This window comes from Gymnoscopelus braueri, assembly GCF_963280865.1.
Source record: "Gymnoscopelus braueri genome assembly, chromosome: 10".
Taxonomy (NCBI): Eukaryota; Metazoa; Chordata; class Actinopteri; order Myctophiformes; family Myctophidae; genus Gymnoscopelus; species Gymnoscopelus braueri.
In genome coordinates, this window is record NC_137611.1 from 40,604,746 (window position 1) to 40,621,843 (window position 17,098).

Genomic DNA, 17,098 nt, shown 5'->3' on the forward strand with positions numbered 1-17,098 from the left:
ACGGACGCCTTAGAAACCAAAAACCTTCCATGATTCGATCTCAAGTCAGCTATCAGCTGGATCTCTATGCCGAGATTTAACTCCAGTGAACCGTTCACTTTTTTTCGCTCAGCACAACACTGTACTAAAATTAATTTGTTCCCTATCACAACCTTGCAGACAGTTTGATAAGATATCTCTGCAAAGGGGAACTGGTGCATGGAATTAGGGAGATGAAACGTGATCTTAATTACAGGGGTGAAGCTTGAAGTTACTCTACTTTGAAATGTCACATTTCTTGCTGTTATGTGACAAATTGCCACAGAATATTATTCGATAAACAAATCTGAATGACATCAATTGCTCAATTAATTATCGTGTAAGGTAAGGTTGCATCTCGAAACATCCTGATGGGGTTTGTTTTTGTCTTCACGGGACATGTTGATGTCAGAAAGAAAATAGTTGTTATTAAATCAATCACATTTTGTTAACTGTGTAATATACAGTACGTCAAGTAGACATTTACACACCTGGAATTTGACCCATTTAACCCACTCTAACTATTAAGAGCAGTGTGCAGCCACCACTGCCAACCAGTGGTAGACAGTAACTTTAAGTATAGGCTACATTTAATCATGACTTTCCCTCCGCTACATTTGACTCCATTGCATTTCTAGGAAAGGGCTCTTGGGACCCAAACTTACAAAAATATATTATGAATTAACCTAAGGCAATAGCCGATCTATGTGAGCTTGCAGATATATTTTCACCATTTTAATCATTCTTCAATACAGCAATGCATTGATATCAAAAAGAAAATGTACTTTGTAGTTTTTACTTTTGAATACTTATTTGAAGTATTTACTCTGTCCACCACTGGCAGCCATTAAGCAGCCCAAGGCTGGATTTGGACCAAGGACCTATACCTTGCTGTGAACAGTGGTAACCACTGAACCACAAGCTAGGGGTGATCATATTAATATATATAGTACATTTACAGTAATAGCCTACAACCTGTGGATGTGTTACTTACTTACTTAATTACTGCCCTTTGTCAGTGGTGGAAAAGTACTCTAATGTTTTACTTAAGTAAAAGTATCAATACTGCAATGTAGAAATACTCTGTTACAAGTAAAAATCCGGAATTCAAAATGTACTTGAGTAAAAGTACAAAAGTATTGGCATCAAAATGTACTTAAAGTACCAAAAGTAGAAAGTAGTCATACAGAAAGTCCCATTTCAAATGTATACAAATATTTTGAAAATATCAGATCTACAAGCTTGGAGCTTGTAGATGGCTAATTTCAAATGGCTGTAATGTGTATAGGGCTGAAGTGGTTAATGTATGTTTTGTAATAATAATCAAAATCTACAAAGTAACTAGTAACTAAAGTTTTCAAATAATTGTAGTTCAGTAAAAAGTACAATATTTTCCTCTGAGGTGTAGTGGAGTAGAAGTATACAGTATTGAAAATTGGAAATACTCCAGTAAAGTAAAAGTATCTCAAAATTGGAAAAGTAGCCTACAGTACTTGAGTAAATGTACTTAGTTACTGTACACCACTGCTTGCGTGTCTGTCTATCAGATCCTTGCTCATTATAGGTTTTGTACAAATTATGTTTGAATAATTTTTCGATTAGTGTCCTAATAAAAGTATAACTCACCAAGCATGTTATTATTATGTTTATTTGTATCTCCTTACATGTTGTCACCATCTGCTGGTGACAAAATGTAAGCAAAGAATTACTCCAGCATCAAATCAGGCACTACTGAACTACTGAACTTTACATTTCAGTATTTGGCCACTAGAGGGCATTGTCCACATTTATATAGTTCACCGCACCTATTCAGATGGTGTGGAATGTTACACTGATGAGCGAGTTATTGCACTCTATCAAGCTATTTCCTTCCTGTCTGGTTATTTCAAATTAAATTGGTCTTGTAAATCTTGTCTTTAAACAAAGGCAGTACAATGCTGAATTGGAAATGATTTAGCCTACTCTGACGACAAGTGACCATTAATGTGCAGTTACAATCGATCCAATATTGATGTTTGATTTGAGTGGGCCAGCTGTGTTAATGACATTCCACCTTAGTGAACTATTTACAATTTAGGCAATTTAGCAGACACTCTTTTCAAGAGCAACTTAAAAGTGTGAAATCAGAGTAAGTGGTGTATGACCCCTAGTCAACAAACAGCAGGGTAAATACTCACATAGGAAGAGTGCAAAGAGAGCAATGTAGTCCTAAAAAAAGTAACTTAGTAACTGCTAGTAACTTATTTTTTTGTATATATATATTTATATATATATAATTTATATATATTTTTACATTTGTGGTCAAGCAAAACATATCTACAGTACATGACGCTCCCTTTAATATGACATGAGAGTGAGGATGTGTAGTTCTGACTGCGAGGAGGAGTTTGTTCCACACCACAGCTTGGGGGACAGGTGAGATCTAGGTCTAGAACGTGAGTATAACACACACATGTGCACTAACATGCAAGCACAGGCATATGCAACACATGCACACACACACACACACACACACACACACACACACACACACAGAGAGAGAGAGAGAGAGAGAGAGAGAGAGAGAGAGAGAGAGAGAGAGAGAGAGAGAGAGAGAGAGACACACACACACAGAGTGACAGAGAGACAGAGAGACAGAGATGGACCACTTAACCCCATCTGGTGCTAGCTTGACCTAAAGTCAGTTGTGTAGGCTATGTCTATATTAAGCATTTGTGCATCACTGAACGTTGAGTACCAGATGAGTTACACACTCCCCCATGCTCATACACTCTGGTGAGGTGTTTGTGAATGGAAGGAGAGGGTCTTTTGAGGCGCAAGGGTATAGGGTTCATTTATTTGTAGTGGCATTGGGGAGGAAATGTATGAGGCCCTGGACTTTTTGGGTCATGGGATCTTTTATGTCATGGTGTCGTGATAGCTTTGTTTTGTATAACCACATGCACGCACACAAGTGTACTGGAATTGTCTTTACAGTACACTTTCTTTATCATTTCTTGGGTAAGAATTGTGGAATAGCTGACAGACCAGGCGTGCTAGCCACAGGCTTCTATTGTTGCCAAACCCTCTGTGTGCCCTCACAATCTAATACCACCAGAGCTGACACTGAATAGAGATAGAAAGATAGAAAGAATGAAAGGGCCCAGAGTCGACAGTGCTCAGATTCGGGGTCAACGGCAAGCAAAAAAATGCCTTTCTTTTTGCCCATTTTTCTCCCCAATTTAGTCGTTATGCCAATTGATTCCTTCCCACACACATTTCTGTGTATTGTCGCTGCTGGCTACTGACTCACCTGCCAGTGAGGAGCTCCCACCGGGAGGACGTAGACCAGAGCCTTCCTCCTACTCCTCCCGCCCAACACTTCCTGCTGACAGGTGCCATCTCAGCCTGTAGGTATACGTGCAGCGACAATTATCAACCTCCCCCGAACACGGGCCAATTGTGTTTGTATAGACACTCGACAAAGCCGGATGCACCCAGAGATTTGAACCCACAACCACTGCGGTGGTGGCCAGGCACTTTACCACTGCGCCACCCGAGTGTGTAAACCAAGACATTTCCACCACAAGACAGTCACTGACTGTAGTAGGCTGTTGCTGAGTTAAGTCATGGGGGCCTGAACCCTATAAGTGGCTTCCTTATCTCTAGCTGTCAAAAGTCAGTCTGACAAATATATTTCCATTTTATTTCTAATAAACCATTGATCATCTTGTTCTTTCTTAATGTTTTGGCAAGTCAAGTCATATTATTTATTTGTACAGTGTACTTGGTCAATAAATGTATTGGCTACAATTTGCAATTCAAGCATTAAGCAGACAATAAGCAAGGTAATCACAAGGGCAAGTAAAGGTTACTTTGACTCTACCGCTGTTCTTGTGGCCGAAAGATACAAATGTATTTGTCATACATTGTGTAGAACAGTGGTTCCCAAACATTTTCATGTCAAGGACCCAGAATCCTCTTCTGATGAATGGATGTGCCAGGGACCCCCATAAGAAAACATTTGTGTTAAAAGAAACCTTTACACAATTCTTCAAGATTTATCACAATTCTTCTAATTCTACACACTCATAGATTGGCTATTTTTTTATACTAAAGTATAAAATATGGTTAAAGTGGTTAACCTGATTTTTATATTTAATTAAATGTGATTGGGGACCCCCTGGAACCCATTCAAGGACCCCTGGGGGTCCCTGGACCACACATTTGAGAACCACTGGTGTAGAACTTCCACTCTCTTCTCTGTATTCATCTGCATGCCTGCCTGTATATGAGAATTTTCATCATTCAGCCTTCTATCCTTGTATTGTGAAAGCTATGACCGTCCGTGCTGTTTAACCCATACGAGGCTACAGGTTCAACTCGTGCAATATTTGACTTGTACATAAATCACGTACAATCTTATCATCATTAATTGAGTTGAGTTGGTAACATGGTCCCATTCTGGGACGTGCTCTTAACGCCTATTGGACGGTCCCGGCCATCAATCACGGGGCAAACCGGTCAGAACGCATTCCCATTGGCTGGCCGTGACGAGCCCAAGTCGTGAGTAAGCAGGGCGGTTGGTTCTCTCTGCAGTAACAGATGCGCTCCTCTCTTAAATACTTACACACCTGCTCAAATTCAGCCGAAACTTTACCACTGAGCAGTTTCCACTTTTGAATTACATATTTAAAAGAGTTTTTTCCTTGGTGCCAGGATGGCGACAGCAGGCACGATGCCGGAGCGACAGGACACAATGAATAAGAGATTTATTGAGAACCTGTCCGGCGCTGGGAAATCCATCGGCGTGTTAACAAGTGGAGGAGATGCTCAAGGTACCGTTGATACACACACGCTGTAATTTAACACGTGTTTGCAATTAAGATGATTAGATGATGCGGGGCTTCAGTGGAACTACTGATGTCTCTTTATGTTGTGTGTCGTTGATTTTTCAATTATTTAATTAAATACTTATGCAACAAGAACGATGCTCTGTACAGACAGTCTGAGTCTGAGACCTATCATCACACAGGGGCGTCACAATCACAAATATCCTTCCAAACACCAAACCTAGGCTATATATCTATCTCTCGTTCTGGGACGATGTTAGTTAATTTGACGCAGACTATATTCATGCGCCTATGATAGTGTCTGTTGACTTATAAAATGTGCTTTTTGATAGATGCACGGTGCGTTATATCAACAAGTGACCTTGGCGTTTTTTTCTCGTTGAAGAATTGAGAAGCACAAGTTGTGCTTTTATTTGGCACCCTGCACTGCGGTATGATCCACCCATGTGTCCATACATGCACCCCATGTCTCTCTCTCTCTCTCTCTCTCTCTCTCTCTCTCTGTGTGTGTGTCTCTGTCTCTGTCTGTCTGTCTGTCTCTCTCTCTCTCTCTCTCTCTCTCTGTGTCTCTGTCTCTCTGTGTCTCTGTCTGTCTCTCTCTCTGTGTCTCTGTCTCTCTCTGTCTCTGTCTGTCTCTCTCTCTGTGTCTCTGTCTCTCTGTCTCTGTCTGTCTGTCTGTCTCTCTCTCTCTCTCTCTCTCTCTCTCTCTCTCTCTCTCTCTCTCTCTGTGTCTCTGTCTCTCTCTGTCTCTGTCTGTCTCTCTCTCTGTGTCTCTGTCTCTCTCTGTCTCTGTCTGTCTCTCTCTCTGTGTCTCTGTCTCTCTCTGTCTCTATCTGTCTGTCTGCCCGTCTCTCTCTCTCTCTCTCTCTCTCTCTCTCTCTCTCTCTCTCTCTCTCTCTCTCTCTCTCTCAGACAGTTTGTGTGTGTGTGTGTGTGTGTGTGTGTGTGTGTGTGTGTGTGTGTGTGTGTGTGTGTGTGTGTGTGTGTGTGTGTGTGTGTGTGTGAGTGTGAGAGAGAGAGAGAGAGAGACCTATGTGTGTGCTGCACCTACACACATAACAGTGTGTGTAGCTACTCAGTATTTAATATCCGTGTGTGTACTTGATATCCGGTCAACAATTTGATACATCTAAACATTATGGGTTCAATATTTTCGAGATATAATATAGTCATCAATAGTCTACTACTATTGGATACCATAGTTGTACTACAGTAGAAAACAGTGTAATGTAGTATACTACAACAGGGGTTCTCATATTGTGGGATCTGCCTGGGACCCCCAGGGCCAGGGGTCCTTGGGGGGTTCCAGGGGGTCCCCAGCAAAATGAGGAACAGTTTAACCATTCATGCCCTATTTTATACTATGAAATTGCAGAAGTAGCCGATCTACAAGCTCACACCGTGAGCGTAGATTCATTGTCTATTTTTGCTATTTCTGAACATTGAAAGTGGATCAATTTCACTATTATTTTACTTGTCTAGAAGTTAGTCCAATGAAAGACGGTGTAAGAATGACTATTCAGAATCACCCACGGTATAGACAATTGTAGAATTCTGTATTTAATCTAATCTTCAAATGAGGGGTCCACGGCTTATTGTTACGAATCAATTTGGGGGTCCTTGACATGAAAATGTTTGAGAACCTCTGGTCTAAGCTTACAGTACAACACAATGTCATGTGACACCATCGTACTACAGAGTATACTTGAGGCTTGGGATGCTGCCATATCTGGGCTACGTGAGTAGCGGCGGGTCCGTCCTGACTGAGTCATTCCTAGAAGGAGGAGCCCTGCTGGGCCGGATCCTGAGTCTATGGTAGGGATGAGACGATATGACAATGACATGTCAAGCTTATTGTGGCAAAAAGTTATTGTGATTAACGATGGTATAGCGATAATCAAAATATGCTTAAAACTTAAAATGGCACTTTTGTTAACCACTTGAACCCCCAGCATCCCTATTCTGGGGGAAGGTTCGCTAAAAAATAGCCCATCTACAAGCTCACAACGAATGCGTTGTTTTAGGAGGGGGGGGGGGGGTAGGTTAAGACTTCCCTTGTTTGTGCCAAATCTGGGTTGAACATGATCAGTGGAGCTGCCTAGGTAGTCGGTAGTCGCTAGGTAGTAGGTAGTCGTCTACTTGGCCTGTTCATAAAATGTCCCTCTGTATGTATGTGGGGCATTTTTGTTTCAGCCTCTAAAAATCAGGATCAGGCTCTGAAACAGTTGGCACCAGTTGGCCCAATTTCATTGAGGGCCCCCCTGACCTTTGGTCTACTGGGCCCGAGCCCAACAGGCCCCTTTGGGAATCCAGCTCCGGAACCCTGGTATTTCAGTCCAACATAAAACTAGGCTATTACTGATGATGACTAGACCCAATCCTTCCCAACTAATTATTTACATTTCGTGCACTCATAGGCTCATTATAAAGCAGTTTGCTGAATCATATTTGAATTTAATTAAGTTGTCGTACTGTGAACCAGGGTATGCTTTCATGAATGCTTGAAAGGGCTGTCAGTAATGATGTGAGCATCTACACTGATGAACGACAACGTTCTGTAAACAGTGATGTCAAGCACGTGCTGCACGCTCCATCTGCGTGGAGCCCTTTAGCTAGCATACAGTACATGAGTGATGAGGGTCTGTTATTGAGTGTGAAGATGGTATTTCACACTGTCACTGAAGTCTACCATTGTTGCTGGGTTGTTTTGTTTGACACTGCTACATGCAACAGCAGAATCATAAGCTATGTCTTGAGCCTTGCTGTGATTTCATAAACCAGGCTCACTAAATGTGATTACAACTATGATGCATTGAGCCATTCTTGGATTATAAATGTGTTTATTATGTTCCAACAAAGGAAATGTATTTATGTTCCATTCAAATACTGCTGGTGCCTGTAAACTGATGTATGGAAAACATAATGTTTATTAAGCCGATTCAGTCTGCTGCTGTAGCAAAAAATCTATCTTGGGGTATATGTGATTCATAGCTGCACATAAACGACATTATGTATGCACTTGTCTGTGCACCGGACCAGCACATGATACATACTGACATGTAAGCAAAATATGTTGCTTGCTTTAGACAAGACAGTGTAGACACTAGACAGACATGACATTAAGAGAGAGAGGGGGAAAGAAAGACCGGTCTCCACTCTCCAGCTGGAATTGAACCAAGGATGTCATGGTTATGTGGTTGATGACACACTGTCCGGTTAGCTACCAGCGCTCACGTGACTTTTGAGCATACACCAAGACACGCACACACGCACACACACGCACACAAAACAGAGTTACATACTATATGTGAGCAGCATGGCTCATTCCCATTGGGTCATTATGTAATGACTACTACAACGTCCCCATCAGCCCTCAGCTCTCGATTGAAAACCAGTTCACGCGTAACCCCTCTGTCCAATGAGCATCTTCCCTGGTCTCCTAGCAACACTGAGTCAGCACCACTCTGGCCTACCAGCATACGTTAACATAAAACACAACACAGCCTCACTCTACATGTGGGTCTGGGTGTCATTCACTGTTGGAACGGCTGTAGATTAGAAGTGTATATCGTTGCTGTCGGACAGAAACCTCTTATCTCCAAATTTTAACTTTTTGTGTTTTTTCGTAAATTAACGCCCTACTTGATCATACTGCTGCGTCATACAAAAGTATCCAAAGTAGCAGATCCACAAGCTTGAAACGCGGTGCGAAGCGACGCATTTTGAGCTTGTCGATCAGCTATTTTTGTTATTTTTGAATTTGAATCCTGAAAAGTGGCCAGTTTTGGAGATATGAGGTTTCCACCCGACAGAGACGATATGTTGGGGTGCGCTGATACTGTAGATCAGTGGTTCTCAAACCTTTTCATGTCAAGGACTCCCAAATTAATATGTATGTGGACCGCAGACCCCCATCTGAAAATATTTTGTACCAGGGAGTGGGACCCCCATATAAGATAGTGAAATATTCTAAATTTGTCCGTTTTTCCAGACGTTTTGAAAATAGCAGATATACAAGCTCACAACAACGCGTCGCATGGCGAGCGACACATTGTGAGCTTGTAGATTGGCTATGTTCAAATAGCTGATGTATAAAATAGGGTTAAAGTGGTTAAACTGATTCTGACACTATATTATCTCATGTATCTGGGGACTCCCTGGAACCCACCTCAAGGATGTCATCATTTCATAATTAGTCTGCTCTCTGCCTAATGTTCACCACAAAAGCAAACTGGCCTGTCGTGCATGCCAGTAGCCATCAGGCTTGGCAAGCCTGTCCAGTCCCCCATATGTTCTGTTCTTGGATTACTGACACACTGACACACTTGCACATGGACTATTGAGTTGTTCATTACAGAAGAACCATCACAGATGCCTGTTAAAGATGGCTGTGAGAGTCACTTACATTCACTCATACATTCATTCATTATCCAGATACCCACTGTTGAAGGCCGACTGCACTGTATACTGTATATCTTGTCTCAGGTCCACTCTTGAGAGTATACGTATTGTGCATATTCGTATTCATTATGAATATGCACAATAAATGCCATTCATAGGTGATAGATGTACTATTCATGCATATATTCACTAGTGATAGACTTGACATAATTACGTTAGAATATACATAACTTAGGCAGACCAAGTTCAGATGTGTTGTGTCAGACTCTATTATGTAATCCTTATTTTATCTTATTCTTAGCTCTCTACCTGTACCTACAGTATGCAGTGTTTCACGCTTTATATAGCACAGCATCTGAAAAGATCACAATGGAAATAAGCTCCCAAAGCAGTGTTTTATCCTTTTGACAGATATGTATATGTTCATGTATGCATATAAAGACACCAATCAATAAATCAATAAATCAAAAAAGTGCTGAACATAAAAAAGTGGAAATAAAATCCGGTCATAAAACATTAAAACATAAAATCATAAAAATGAAACAAAATATAGCACTACAAAATTACTTATAAAATAATAAATAGTAAAAGTATCTACACTCTACAGCCTTGTTGTGGGCCCATATAAGCTGACATTGACATGTCATTCAGGGCATAGCTTCAGCCACTTTTCATGGACAGGCGGCAATGGATGGTTGCCATGTTGGCACTGATGGGTATCTGATGTGTGCTCTCCTGGGTTCTTGAATGCTCTCTCAGTGACAGCTGAATAGAACCTGTCTGTAAAGATGAAACCAGGCCTGCTGTCTAGTTAGCATGTACAGGACATAAATAGGGGTAAAAAATCCGATAATAACCATAGCATACAATTGTGACCTAACATATGAACCGTCTCTGCAATGAAAATGTAAATTAAAATTTCAATAGAATTGAACTGGACTGGTGTGAATTTAAATAATAATCTTGTACCAAACCGCCGTTTGATAATGGTGCAATATGCCTTTTAGATAATAATGATAATTGCACAAAACTGATTTTACTGTTCATCTAAATGTATTAATTTACCCTCTCCATCCTCTATTCCCCATTTCCTCGCTCCTCCTCTCTTTCCTGTTTTTCTACACTCCTCGTCTCCTTTCCTTCTCCTGCTCCTCTCCCACCTGCTCTTAGGTATGAATGGGGCCGTGCGGGCGGTGGTCCGGATGGGGATCTACGTGGGAGCCAAGGTGTACTTTATCCATGAGGTGAGAGCTATGCTGACTAAGACACCCAGACACAGACGCCGGGGGTGCACGGTGGCCGGTGGGGTGGGGTGGGGGGTCTAATTTATAGTTGACAGTGAACTTAATGAGGCCTGACTGGCCCTTTCGCACTGATTCTATCTGCGGGCGCCAGCAGGCTCCATGCATACAAAGACTGCTGCACTTAGGTCAGTACATGCAAAACCCTAGAGGAGTCTTTGATGGGAGAGAAGACAACTTTGTCTTTCTGCAGGGACCAACATAATGCCTGATTAATACTTGGTTGTGCATCGTTCTGCGCACCGAAAATAGCCGATGTACAAGCTCACAACATGTTGCTCTGCAACATATTGTGAGCTTGTAGATCTGCTATTTTCGGTGGTTGACACCGGCATGCAAGTATAAATCAGGCTTAGAGTGAAGTTTGCGTAACATAATGGTTGCAGGTTCAATCCCCACTTCTCTCAAGACCTAGTATGCTCACTCAATGTCTCAGCCAAATGGACAAAGTGTGAATATGAAGTTTGACGTAGACCACTGAATGTGTAAACTGAATAATCATGTGTAAACAGTCAGATTGCGTGAACTAGGTAGGGGAAAGTTGACATAATCAAACATATTGAACACACTTTGTTTCAAACCAAACAAAGTCCTTGCTTTATAAAGCATGAACTACCCTTTATTTAACCTCTTCTGGAGCACGTCTGAGATCATGTGGTCAAAATTAGGTAAGAAATCATGGATACTTGAACTGAGGTCAGGTTTGTAAACCGAGATATGGATTGTATCTGCACTTGATATCTGGTCCCGAATCTGCCCAAAACGTGGAGATCGCCTGGTGAGGGTTCTAGTTTGTGTAACACTCCAACTGGTAAGAACCCACAAGCACGACTCAGATATGATCAGGTAAGAAATCAGTGTTCACATCATGGTTTATTCCAATAAACAGGCAGGGGTCAGAATCAGGAGATCAATCAGTGAAGGCTAACTTAAACCAGCAGAGATCAGGCAGTGAATCAGGGTCTAGGGGATCAAGCTGGAGTTCAAACGGAAAGGTTCAAGAATCAGGTGGTTGTGCTTAGATTAATGCCAATAGGCAATCTGGCAAAGAACAAGAGAATCTCTCATTGAACTTTTGTGTATGTACTGTACCCAACAGTTCTTTTTCTCATACTGTACAGTAGCTTACTGTTAGCATGGCTAATATTTGAGATGTGCGTTCCATGGAATGTGTACAATAAATAGCATCTGCTGTTGTGTCTGTCAACATGTGCTAACATTGTCTGTGGTGGTGGATGGGGGGGGGGGCTTTATTATAGTATAAATAGTATATTTCAATGTTTCCACTGTTATTCTCCTCTGAGCCCTGACACAACACAGACCCCCAATGACACTCTATTTAGGAGCAGGATTTTGTTCTGGTTGCTTTATACAGGCATATTGATTGGGGTGAAATAATGTAGCATAGATAACATAGATTTCCCACCAATTAACCTCTACTGGAGCATGTTTTATATCCTGTAGTCAACTGAAAAATAGGCTTTTGTTTTGAAGTCAGATTATGTATGGCCATTTATCCATCAAATAAAAGTGCCGGTTTCCTCTCCAACCAATAATTGTGTTTTTATAATTTCAGTGAATATTTAGTTCTGTCTAATGATTTCATGTGTGATCTCTCTCCACTCCAGGGATACCAGGGCATGGTGGATGGTGGAGAAAACATTCAAGAGGCCTCATGGGAGAGTGTGTCCAGCATGCTGCAAGTGGTGAGAACAGCACTCTACTAAGGACAATCTCTCTCAATGTGTACAGTTACTTTATTGGAGGTATAGTGTAATGGTTGCATATTTTTTGATTATGCCAAAATAACTTTCTCTTCTGATCTTCTGGCTGCAAATCTGTCAAGTAGAACCCTATGTAGTAGGAATGCTATTTACAGGCCTGCAATATCGCTGTGGTGATTCTAAAATAGGTTATCTTATCTTATTTTTTCCACTGTATTCTTCCTCCGTCTTCGTCTGTTTAGCTGTGTGCTAGTGATTGATGCTGTGATGTCACCTGCAGTGAATGAGCAGAGAGTAGAGCGTTGAACAGAGAAAATAAATCAAAGGTGTTGTAGCACTTCAGTAAGCAGAGCGAAGAGAAGTGTGTGAAATGCAACTGCTGTGATATGATAACGTGCATGCACCATAGCACGTAGACAGACTCTTTACGAGCGTTGTCGTCGTCGTACGACGATGTATAAATCAGGCTTAATATGATTAAAAATCTCTTGATACATGATGTCAAAAAGGCCTCACTGTCGCAGCATGACGCGTTGTGTGTGTGTGTGTGTGTGTGTGTGTGTGTGTGTGTGTGTGTGTGTGTATGCGCACTCACACACACACACACACACACACACACACACACACACACACACACACACACACACACATGACATATCACTCCACAGGCAGCCAGTATGGTGTCTGTAACGTTCTGTCAATAGTGCAACATTCATCCACACTTGTACTGTACGTTTCCAACTATTGATTTTCGCTGTAGAAGACACATTTGAACTGCAGTAAATGCACTAGAATCTCGCTCTATCAGCTTTCAAACACAACACTTCATCAGAGAGTACACTTACAAAAGTTGGACTCATGTCCATGTCATCACAAATGCTTGACTGTAAGTCCCATGCGCTATCCATTGCGCCACACACAGAGTCGATGCATCAGCTTTCGTCCCATCTCTATATCACTGTCACTATATCTCTTTCTCTCCTCTCTCTGTCTCCCTCTCTCGCTCAAATTCTAATTTAAAGGGGCTTGCTTTATTGGCATGGGAAACGTACGTTTACATTGCCAAAGCAAGTGTGGGAAAACAAACAAACATGTACAATTAAAGATACTAAACTAGTGCCCTTTGGGCACCGGCCTACTCAGGCACAATGCAAGCTGGCAGGCACTGATGTTAATTGGGAACGATGCAAGTTAGGAATGCATACTCCACCCGTTTATGCAATACCCATTGTACTTGTTGTCAGAGTACCTAGTGTGGTACCCTAAATATCGAAACTGCTGTCTCTTGTGTGTAAATACACAGTCTCAACAGGGAGAGAGACACACCTTTTCTCTCTGCTTTTCATCTTCACTGTTAACGTTAGGTTCCTGCTGAAACAATTTCATAACTGCCACTGTGTCGCTGAAATACCGGCAGCTACTGGCAACTTTTGTAGTGGATGTCTCCACTGCATGAGTTGACACAGGTCCCCACCGGAATTATTTGACAGCGTGAGAAGTACGATGTGTGGTGTGAGTGTGTGAAGAGCTTCATTTGCGTGTAAAAGAAACATGAAAGAAACAATAACAATGTCTAGGGGGGAGGGAACCCAAGACCTGAGAGGCCGATTCTACAACTGCCTTCTAAACCAGTAGTTCTCAAACGTTTTCATGCCAAATTGATAATTATTTATTTGGCCGTAGACCCCCATCTGAATATGTTTTGTGCCAGGGACCCCCAGAAGAAAAGAATTGTGTTAAAAAAATATATAAAGATTTTTCCAAAATGTTAAAAATATCAGATGTACAAGCTCACAGCGTGGCACGAATAGCCAACGCTAACATCTAAAATGACACCCTCCTGGTTTTAATGGGTTAAGTACAGAGAGGAGTTGATGAGGGAACAATGATCAGGTATGTGAAATGCAGGGGTGACCATTTCTGATTGGTTTGTGGGAGAACGAGGTGAGATGAGTTGATTGGGAGGACTAACAAGGAAGTGGAAACAGGTGTGCAGGTCACAGTGACTGGATTAGATTGCAGCTTTGAAAGAGACTCACACACATGTATGGTGTCTGTCTTCCCATCAGGGCGGTACAGTGATCGGCAGCGCTCGCTGCAAGGAGTTCAGAACCCGCGAGGGCCGTCTGAAAGCCGCAGAGAACCTGGTGAAGCTCGGCATCAACAACCTGTGTGTGATTGGTGGAGACGGAAGTCTGACCGGTGCCAACAAGTTCAGGGAGGAGTGGAGTGGCCTGCTGGACGAGCTCCTAAAGCAAGGTGATGACATATTTTCAGGTTCAATAAGTGGCGGCTGGTGGATTTTTCCCCAGGCGGTGCTACACAAAAAATTAAGCCAATATGTACTATGTTATCACACTAGTTTATTTTGATATGCCCTGCCCTAGGCTATAGTCATTCATTTGTGAAAGACAGACATAACCAATGGCGTGAGTAAAAGGTACTACACCTTTTTGTACTTATAGGCTAATAGTAAAATGCTGCTGTATCCATATTCACTGCAATAAAAACAACAGACAAAAAGTTTTTTCGTTAAATTAAGCTATATTATACATTATACATAAGCATTTTGGTATGAAAGCCAGCATTCTTAATCCTGTATCATACAAACCAAACTGTGTGTAAATCAGCGAGTTGAGCCTCAATAAGCTCGGTTTATACTTCGACACACGACGATATCATGCGTCGAAAATCGGCGATCTACACACCCACAACAAGTCATATATGCGACACGTTATGGGCTTGCAGATTGACGATACCGTTGTGCGTCAAGGCATAACTCAACATAGACGTAACAGGCATATAAAGTGAAGCTCACCAGTTGGAGTGAACATCAGCAGCAGTTAGTGCAGTTCAATTTGTATAGATTAGAGATGGGATTTATGGCTCTTTTAAGGGAGCCGGATCTTTGGGATCCGTTCCTTTCAAAGAGCCGTTCAAAAGACTGGCTCATTTATGGCTCATTTGAATATTTATATATTTAAATATATATATATATATTTAAATATATATATATATATATATATATAAAATATATATATATATATATATATATATATATCATTTTATTTATATTATATAAATATGATATAATTTATATGTTATATCATATTATTATATTATATACTATAATACAACATATAACATTATATTTAATAATATATAATAAAATAATATATTACATCATTAATACAATATTATATAATATACATTATATAATATATAATTCATATATATATATATCCATATTTATATCATTTATATTTAAATTATATATATATATATATATATATATATATATATATATGTATATATATATATATTAAATAAAATAAATATATAGAAATAAATAAAAGGAACGGCTCCCTACTGCGAACCGGATCTCATCGTTCGTTTTAAAGAGCCGATTCGTTCACGACCGACACATCTCTAGTATAGATATGCGCTGGGCGCAGCAAACCTGCACTCACGGTGGCCCTGTTCACTTGCATTGAAGAGTGAACTACGCATGTGCAAAACTTAACATGGCGAGTCTATGGTAAAGATTTTTGAGCGCACAGCAAGTTTAGACAGCGTAGAACGTTTTTTTATCTACATTTTATGGCAGATTATACATTTTACTCACTAGTAATTAACTATAAAATATTTACCTTGTTGGTTTCATAATTTTAAATATATTTAGAATATATTTTAAATTAATTAAAGTAATTATGTATTCAAGGAAGATCTAGTGGTGGGGTGGCGCTCTAGTGCCCTCTATTGACGGGCCGCCACTGGGTTTAATCATTTATTGCCATTTCTTTGTGTGTCGAAGTATATACGGTTTCAAGCTGTAATCACTAACACAGCTGCTATGAACGGTCCAAGCATCCAGAACGTCCTGTTTCTAACTTTTTCCCTAGGAAACGTTATAAACTATCAGAGAAGGAGGTTGCTAGTTACCTAGCTAGCCAGGTTGTTTGTGATTTTCATTGAGTCTATATGTTCTTCCTAGCAGTTTCTATATGTTCTTCCTAGCGGTGTAAACTGCTAGGAAGAACCCCCCCCCCACACACACACACACACACACACACACATCCCCCAGAAACAGTAGGCTGTTGAAACTAGCTATATAAAATGTAATTATGTGGCTCTCAGGATCCATGTGGGAATGGTATATTTCACATGTGGATTTCAGACTTTATGTGGCCTGCCTGTCACTCAGTCCAACTCCAAATTCGGCCAAGGTCTCAGCCCGATCCGAAGCTTTAAGCTAAATATTTATAGTATAGAAAATATAATGAGGAAAAAGGTAAGAAGTCATTCTTTGGCCTACAAGAAATCTATTACACTGCCAAATCGTTCCAGTGGTTTGCGATATTATCCCTGGACACACACACACACACACACACACACACACACACACAGACAAACCAACCCTCTTATATACAGCTAGCCTGCTGCACAGTTAAAACATAAAGTTGCCAACAGTTGTAAAGCTGATCTTTAGGGGAACTTTTTGTATTTACTTTTCTGCATTTTGGCTGCTCAGATGGCTCAGATGAACGCATGGGGTCCTTGTGCCCTTAGTGTCTTGCTCAGGGATACTTTGACAGGGCTTTTATCTGGCACATACAACTTTTCAGGTGAGCTCTCTATCCATTCAGCTTTGGCTGCCCCCCCATAAGATTAGTGGAGATGCCGGGGATTGAACCCGGGGCCTCATACATGCGAAGCATGCGCTCTACCACTGAGCTACATCCCCCTGTGACATTTATCGTGACCCCACCTGTCTCATGCAGCTTAATCTGAATGCTCTCTCTGAATAGTAAGGAAATATCTG

The 17,098-nt window shown here is 41.0% G+C and overlaps 1 protein-coding gene across 1 annotated transcript in view; it reads left to right on the top strand.

Moving 5' to 3' along the window:
- The first annotated feature begins 4,628 nt into the window (after positions 1-4,628).
- Positions 4,629-17,098, top strand: part of LOC308093862 (ATP-dependent 6-phosphofructokinase, platelet type-like) — a 106,541-nt gene continuing 94,071 nt past the window's right edge. Inside the window, exons 1-4 of the mRNA XM_080440242.1 lie at positions 4,629-4,835; positions 10,422-10,495; positions 12,181-12,258; positions 14,346-14,535. Of these exons, the coding sequence (XP_080296368.1) occupies positions 4,718-4,835; positions 10,422-10,495; positions 12,181-12,258; positions 14,346-14,535 (460 nt within the window). The 5' untranslated portion in view covers positions 4,629-4,717. The remainder of the gene's footprint in view (positions 4,836-10,421; positions 10,496-12,180; positions 12,259-14,345; positions 14,536-17,098) is intronic.